At 38.3% G+C, this 9,110-nt stretch overlaps 1 protein-coding gene across 1 annotated transcript; it reads right to left on the reverse strand.

Moving 5' to 3' along the window:
* Positions 1-2,315: 2,315 nt before the first annotated feature.
* LOC141631568 (putative mitochondrial protein AtMg01250) lies at positions 2,316-2,864 on the reverse strand. The gene has a single exon (XM_074444223.1). It carries the CDS (start codon positions 2,862-2,864, stop codon positions 2,316-2,318), a length of 549 nt encoding a protein of 182 aa, XP_074300324.1.
* Between the last annotated feature and the right edge of the window lie 6,246 nt (positions 2,865-9,110).

The following is a 9,110-nucleotide window of genomic DNA, read 5'->3' on the forward strand; positions in this document are numbered from 1 at the left end:
CTAGGATTTAGTATTAGTGAGTTACGAGGACGTAACATTTATCTTAAGAGGAGTAGGATGCGATAAAAGAAAGTTTGATGGTTGTACATGTGGTAGTATATTTGGAAGTAGAGTGTTGGTGTAGCATAAGGTATGGATTTGTGTATGTTGTGGTTGATAGTGTTAAAAGGTCATGGACGTGCTTATAGTAGTTCGATGTTAGGAATGCGAGAATACTTGATAGTGTTGTGAGTTGGATGATGAGGTTATGAGTGTGAGTAAACTTCGAGGACGAAGTTCCTTTTAAGGGTGGTAGAATGTAACATTCCGTTTGATGTTTATGTAGTGGTTATGTATGGAGTTAGTGTCGGCAGAGTTTATGATGTAGTTGATACGACATCGTGAGCGAGGTGTAGAGGTAGGAATAGTTGGTATAGTTGGTGTTAAGAGTTCATGGTTTCATATTTTGTAAGTTGGGGTTTTGTTTTGAGTTCTTAGTAGCTTTGTTGCATCTTGACCGAGTTAGTATGTTTGTTTTTATGTATGGGTTGAACTTCGGGGACGAAGTTCTTTTTAAGGAGGGAAGACTGTAATACTACGGTTTTATGAGTCTCTGGGTACTCTATCGAGTAGGCCTTACTCTGTCGAGTAAGGGTGTGTTGCGTTTTAAATTAGTTTCTGACCTGTTGGGTACTCGATCGAGTAACCTTGATACTCGATCGAGTAAGGGGGCACTCGATTGAGTACCTCAGCTACTCAATCGAGTAGCTCGGTTAGCGGGTGATAATTCGACGGGTTTTGTTAATAACACGGATTAATATATAAATCATTCCGTCACTTTCATAATACACCTTTACAAACCTAATAAAATTAAAAGGGAGATTCAAGTTACGTTCTTCGCCTTCATACGTGTTGTTGACAAATCCCGGAGCTCGAGAGGTCGGATTCCATCGTTCTTTATACCTTTGTAATCCTTGCGTCGAGGGTAAGATCTACATACAATTTTATAGTATTTCGTTAAGTTTCGTTAAACCCTAATTTTGGGATTGGGGGTTTTTGTTATGTTTCTTGATTGGTAGCAATTGCATGATTATATGTTAGGAGGAGGATTCGTAGGAGAGGAATTTTGATACAGCTGTTGAGACCGTCTGATTGTGTTGTTGTTCCAGGTAGGGTTTCCCTACTCAGTATTACTTACATAATGTGTGGTGATTGTGCTGTAATTGGTGTAATTGGTTAATTCAGACGGTTGTTGATATTGTGATTGTGATTGTTTGTCTGTGGTTCTCGAGATGCGTTCTCGGCTGAGTGGAGTCACTTGCGGGAGTGGCTTCACGCCCTAGTTTCGCCCTTCGTGGAACCCGCCACGGAAGGGGATGTGCAAATTAATGGGACGGGGTTATCGCTCGGTATGATGAGCGGGGCTTAGGTGGGAACGGCTGCGGTCCTCCACGCGGGTGGCGGGGTCCGGTGGACGATCGGTGACGGAGATGGAGTGGAGTGCCACGATTGTGTATGATTGCTTGAGTTTGTGTTGGTTGCTATGTCTCGTTGATATATAACTTGTGTAAATAATCGACCCCGTTTAAATGTTTTAAAAAATGTGGTGATCCATTCGGGGTGGTGGCGGTTATTGAGCGGGTATGATATGATGCGTACGGGATAGCGGGATGAGTCATCACGTTGCGGTTAGAAGTCTTCATTTGTGTCGACGATGTCTAGTAGCTTGATAGTTTTATCAGTAGACGGATTGAGTACTTTGTAATTCCTTTGACAGTCTTGGTTTGAGATATGTAATCACTTAAATTATATTAACTATTTAAATATGTTTCTTTATTGTCTTATGATTATCATTGCCTCGGGTAACCGAGATGGTAACATCCTTATACCTGGGTGGTCCTGGTAAGGCACTTGGAGTATGGGGGTGTTACACCTTTCATATAGATGTGATCAACCCACTGTATCCAAAGGTGGTCACTTTTACAAGCTAACCACCAAGTATACTTCCTTATTATTGCCAGGTTCCACTGCCTACTATTTACCACCCCCAAGCCTCCATGCTTCTTAGCAGTACACACAAACTCCCAGGACACAGCAGGAGTTCTGCCATAGTGATCAGAAGCAGACCACAAAACATTTCTACAAATGGTGGTGATCCTATCAATAATTGTTGCAGGAATGACAAAAATTCTTGACCAGTACACATGAAGTTGAGACAGTACACTCTGCACTAACACCAGTTTGCCAGTGTAACTCAACTTCCTAGCCCCCCAGCCTCGAATCCTAGCAACCACCTTTTCCACAAGCCTAGTGCAATCCCCTATAGCCATACACTTTTATGAGATAGGAATCCCAAGGTATCTAAAAGGAAATTGGCCAGACTTGAAACCAGAGATCCTCAACACATAATCAATCTCAGCTTGACAAACTCCATTGAAATAAATATTGGACTTATCACAATTCATCTCAAGACCAGAAACACTAGAAAAGGTTACAAAAGCTTTCAGTAACACTTTAATAGATTCCCTATCTCCTCTACAAAACATGAGTAGGTCATCTGCAAAAGACAGATGATTGAGCTTCATAGGTCGGCAAAGGGGGTGAAAGTTGAAGTCCATCTTATCAGTTACCACAACAAGGATCCTACTCAAGTATTCCATACAAATAGTAAAAATCAAAGGGGATATGGGATCACCCTGTCTAATACCCTTTTCCCCCTGAAAGTAACCAAAACTAGATCCATTAAGAGAGATAGTAAACCAGGGGGATGATACACACACCATAATCCAAGTGATCATCTGAGGAGGAAATCTAAGGGCTAGCAACATCTGCACAATAAACTTCCATTCAATAGAATCGTATACTTTCTTAAGATCTATTTTCATAATACATCTAGGGGAACAAGTTTTCCTATTGTATAATCTTACTATGTCGTGACAGATCAGAATATTATCCACAATCTCTCTCCCCTTGATAAAAGCACTTTGGTTTGGAGTCGGACCCAATTTTCACTGTTTTATGTCAGAATTGACAATTTCATGTCGGATTTAGATAACAAATTAATAGAAAGTGAAGTTAAATTTATGGGAAATTAATTGCATGTGATAAAAGAGATGATTAAATTAAGTTTATGTACCATCATCTTCTTTTTCATTTTAAATCGACATCGAATCCTTCAACTCTTCTCCATTTTAATGAAAATTTCGTCTTTTCGTCTTCATATTTATCCCTTCATCTTAATTTTCATTGCGTTTTGAAGAGGATTCATTGAGTGATGACAAGATTACATGAGAGACTACGATTGAGAGGATAAGGGAGGTTACATAGGCGGAGTAAGGCGGAGTTATTGTGAGGATGAGTGAGGGGTTTGATTGTGTGGAGGGGTAAGTGAGACGATGAGGGAGGCGGAATTAGTGAGTGAATAAGGTTTAATTGTGAGGGTGAGTGTGAGGTAGGCGGTCTTGGTCGAATATTTGAGGGTTTGATTGTGACAATAGGGTTTGCTTTGTGAGGTGGGATATCTATAGGAGGCTGATATTGTATGGATTTGGCTACGGTTTGATTGTTTAAGGCTTATATTGTTTCTAAGTCTTTGGACTGATATTATTGTATATAAGGTTGATATTCTATGTAATCGGCCCATTTCGTAAATGATTGATAACCCACTGTCATAGTAGTTTTAATGTATTATTTAGTAATTTACGGAAACCATGCCTTCTTATTATGGACTAAAGGGATATGAGATGTGTTGTTGGGTTTATATTTGTTTTAATGTGAACCATGTGTTCAAATATGTTATTAATAAACACTAGCATAGACCCCGTGTAATGCATGTACGGTATTTACAAAGTTTTATCTTTTACTCCTTAGTATATTATTTATTGATTGTAAATTGAGAATTCATTATTCGTATTTTGATTTGAAAAAAATTTATAACAATAAAAATAATTAAGAGAATTAAGTAATGACATAAAACATGATTTTAGTAATGAATACTCCATATTATTTTTTACACAAAATTAATGATATTATTTTATAATTTTTTTTAATACGGTAGCATATATCTTTTAGCCACGGATTATCCTAGAAAGAACGATTTTTTTATTACCAAAAAATATAGGGGCAAATTCTAAATAAGAATGTGCATTAATATAGGAAAGTAAATAAAAGATCATATCAAAATAGGGGAAGTGTTTTAGGTTGGAAAACTTTGGGTTTTTCCTATTCTTTTATTATATAAGGGATTACGTAAGTTTATTTTATCAAAGTAGATATGTTGTTTGAAAATGTAAATGTGTGTATATCAATATTAGCATATTTGATGTGTAAATTTTCTTTCATATAATTTATCGTTTAGTTTATGTTTGACGATTATAGTTGTTTCGAGCCAACAAACAAGACGGGTTTAAAATTATTATCATTATAAAAGAAATAAAATATAAAATATTCATCTATAATTATTAATAGTTTATAAGTGGCAATCCTGATTAACGATAACCTTTTGTGTTTGCCAAATGTTTCTTTTCTACTAGTTATCTTTATCTATAGAATTATTAAAGTAGCACTAATTTTAACCATGCGCTAAGTTAACAAATACTCCGTAATTTATTTGGGTTGAATTCGAATTGGTTCATTTTAATGATGTTATATTAAACAAGACGGGTATGTTTCTAGGAACATTTATATATTTAACATAAAAAAATAATAATAATTATATATGAATATATTTTATTTTATTTCTTTTTATAATGATAACTAGTTTTACGCCCGCGCAAAAAAATGCACGGGTAGGTTTTAAATTATCATATAGTGACCTTGTATGAATACAATTAGATATAATATTTATTTTATCAACAATTAAATAAAAAAATATGAATTGAAATTAAATTAGAGAATTGACATTGAGTTAAATTGAAATGTAGTAATAATGAATTAAATAAATTACCCAAACACTTGTAGAGAATTTGTTGAAAATTTTAACTAATTGTTGTTAAGATCATGGGTAGGCCGCACTTTAGTAAATTACTTTTATACCCCTAAAATCAGTAGCCAATCACAATTCTCAAAAAAACTTGGCTTTTATACCATGTAGATAATTTTAAACCCGTCTTGTTTGTTGGCTCGAATCAACTATAATTGTAACACCACCGTACATCAAGGTGACTTACCAAGGACCACCCCAATGTATGAAAGTGTTACCATCTCGGTTTTCCGAGGTAAGTAGATCAAATAAACAAAAGTAGAACATATATATTAAATAGATTTATACTTTACATGGTTAAACAGCAGAATAAAGATACAACATAAACAACTATTAAACTACAAAGCGTGAGTGACGATTACATCTACTGCGGTAGCGTGATGACTCGATTCCCTTCCAAGCCCCGCAACAACCAGACCAGCTGCACCTGCTAAGACAACTGCTCACCATCCCCGAATGGATCACCACAGTTATAAAACACAACACGGGGTCAGTTTAGTGCATAACCAAAATAAGACAAGTACGATAAAAGTAAACAGCTGTCACAATCCACCTCCAACTTCCAATCTCATCATATAACTGACTACACACTAAAGTGTGTAGCCCTGCAAGTGGGGGACCGCAACCTTGTCCACCTAAGCCCCGCTCATCAACGAGTGATAACCATGTTCATTAATGTGCACATCCCCTCCTGTGGCGGGTTTCTCAGAGGGCAAAACTATGGCGTGAAGCCACTCCCTCAAGTGACTCCACTCAGCCGAGGACACACCTCGCGAACATCACCAACAACCATCACAAAACCACCACTAAACTCCAATCCAACAACAGCAGATAATCATGATATCAATCGTACAAACAATTACAACACAGTCTTAAACCAATTAAACAGTAAACCGAGTAGGGAAACCTTACCTTATCTCTAATCCATGAAAATTCATCCAACAACTAGCCAAGCAAGACTCCAAGACGAATCCTAAAAACAATAACCACCTCCTATTACACGACTACGCCAAAGACCTACTGAAAGACAACAACGAAACGGCGACTTACCTTGAGACGCGGACCGAAGTCGATAACGATGACATCCTTACTTTAATACTCCACGCATAAACCAATCCCCTTCCTTGATTAGGTCTTGGCTAGATGAGAGTGTATAGAGAGGTGGGTGATAGGTGAGAGGGAGATATGTTAGGGTTAGAGATATAGGCAACCGTTGAAAATGAAATGAGATTTACCAACTTGCGTTTTATAATAACGCGTCAACAGCGGCGATACTCGGTTGAGTACTCTCATTCTTGGCCGAGTATGCCTTACTCGGTCGAGTATTACCACTACTTGGCCGAGTAGTCCCTACTAAGTCGAGTAAATAGATACATAGGTCCTTTATCCTCTCGCCTATCCCCTCCTACGGTCTTTTCTGGTCAAACGGTCGGTCAAGAGGTCCTTAAATAGGGCGGGTATTACAGTCTTCCCCCCTTAAAAGGAACTTCGTCCCCGAAGTTCATCTCATACCTCCTAACATAGCGACAACACCTAAGAAAGACCTGTCACTTCACTACAACGAACGCCACCCAAAGTTTAAGACACATAAGACACCTAAAAAGGTGGTTTTTCACGACATTCTTGACAAGGCTTCGACGACCATAAAGCATCACTATACCGTTACTGTGTTCAACTACTCAATGAATTATGTAACAGGTTAAATTCAATTGTACTCATTACATCCGTTAAGTTTGTAAGTGTAACACTCCCATATTCAGAGGAGCCTTAACTAGGCCTTCCTTAGCATATAAGGGCGTTACCATCTCGGTTGCCCGAGGATAGTAATTATCAAATATCGATAAGAGAACTATTATGTTATATTACAAGTGATTTAAACCAACAAACAATATAAAGATACAACTCAAAGCTACACTCTAAAGCTATCGAATCTCGTGAAGACTCATCCCTGCCCGGACTCCAGCTATCAACAACATCAACACCTGCTAAGACCGACTGCTCACCATAAGGGATCACGACAGACACATAACAAACAAACAACCACACAAGGTCAGTACTGAGATAAGATACGACAACAAAAACATAGTTATTAACACGACACGACACTAACAATCTCACACACAATCACCATAATCCAAGCAACCTCTGTCACTGATTGTCCACTAGACCAGCCCTGCCAGTGGGGGACCTCAGCCGTTCCCACCTAAGCCCCGCTCATCATATCGAGCGATAACCCTGTCCATTAATGTGCACATCCCTTCTGTACCGGGTTCCACGAAGGGCGAAACTAGGGCGTGAAGCCACTCCCGCAAGTGACTCCACTCAGCCGAGAACGCATCTTGAGAACCAGAGACAAACAATCACAATCACCGCCGTCACAATACAAATACGATATTAAACAATCACAATACAACCACAAAAACCGACACACTAGACTATCTACAGAAACTGAGTAGGCGAACCCACCTTTAAGCAACTGCAACCATTCCATGCCGACATACAACATATCCAGCAATCAAGCAATGCCTATAACCACAATACAATCATCTATTACTATCAAGCAAACCCTAACTGCAAAGATGAGGACACGGATGATGATTATGACATACCTATAAGGAGAAACCCAGCAAAAGACCGCTACCCGACTAAAGTGACGCTCTCCTAAGGAACAAGGATCTTCAAAAGGCTTCCATGTAGGTTTCATGGTGAAGGGAAGGGAAAGAGGCGACTGAAGGATAGGAGGAAAGTGGCAGAAATGATTTGCGGATATAATAAAACGCGATATAAAACCCTCGCTGAAAACTCGGTACTCGATCGAGTACCCAACATACTCGATCGAGTGGCCCCCTACTCGATCGAGTAACCTAGCTACTCGATCGAGTAGCCTCTACTCTATCGAGTACCACTCTTATCACGTAACCCAAGATAGTTTTGGCACGCATTTCTAAGACTACTCCCTCTCCTAAGGTCAGTCAACGCTGGTCAAAGGGTCTCTAAAAGGGCGGGTATTAGAGTCTTCCCCCCTTAAAAGAACTTCGTCCCCGAAGTTCAACTCACCTATCTCAACACACAAGACACGGAAAAACACGACATCACCATTCTTCCTACTCGAGTCATTACTCCCCGGAAATACCATCCCCCATGTCATCATCATCACCGTCTAACGTTCTATTCAAACCGACTCTTACAACTACCATGTAAACATTGTCATCATCAACTGTCACTCTATATGTATACCTCTACTCTTACAAACTATCATATATAAAATATCAACCTCGCAATACAAATCAGCACAAACAACCATCACCCATCATATGATAACAACTATCAACCTGAAACATATCTCTTGTCAACTTCATGCCGCACAACTAATACCACCATCTTACTTAACAACGCGATTCTATTACGCCACATTGCACCACAACTATCTCCTTATGACTGTCCTTTAAAACATACTATCACATTCACTTTAATGAACTAAAGTAACTACATACACTTCATATAAGTAATATGATCAAAGTACTATAAAATTTTGTAATTAAACAACAAAACATTATAAACGAACAACAACATAACTTCAAAATTAGCCTTTTTTATTTTGCGACATTACTCTTCCTCTCTAAAAAGGAACTTCGTCCCCGAAATTCACCACCAAAAATTACAACACATATTACCTATTAATTGCTTCATAACATGAATTAGAAACATATTATTTATTATGGACATTACTCGCTAGGCATATACTTGTTAAATTATAAATCATACATAAACCACCGGAATAACTAGCCGCCGTCGATAAAGCACGCTAATATCGTATGCACAAACGTTTGAAGAGATGTAACTTCAATGGAGCAATAGAAATATGGCATATATAATATTAAAACAACAAGAGACCGTCACCACTTCACTACTTTTTACAGATATGCATATAAAACCGAAACTTGACGTCCAACATATGAAATTAATGGTTCATAGGTGTTACTGCGCACTAATAACTACATTAAACATCAAACTTGCAATTATAAAACAATTGCACACTTTTAATTTTCGAAAACCTCCTGTAACAGTGCTACTCGATCGAGTATGTAGTGGTACTCGATCGAATGCCATGCTACTCGATCGAGTGTCTTGGCTACTCGATCGAGTAGCC

Source organism: Silene latifolia, chromosome Y, assembly GCF_048544455.1.
Source record: "Silene latifolia isolate original U9 population chromosome Y, ASM4854445v1, whole genome shotgun sequence".
NCBI lineage: Eukaryota > Viridiplantae > Streptophyta > Magnoliopsida > Caryophyllales > Caryophyllaceae > Silene > Silene latifolia.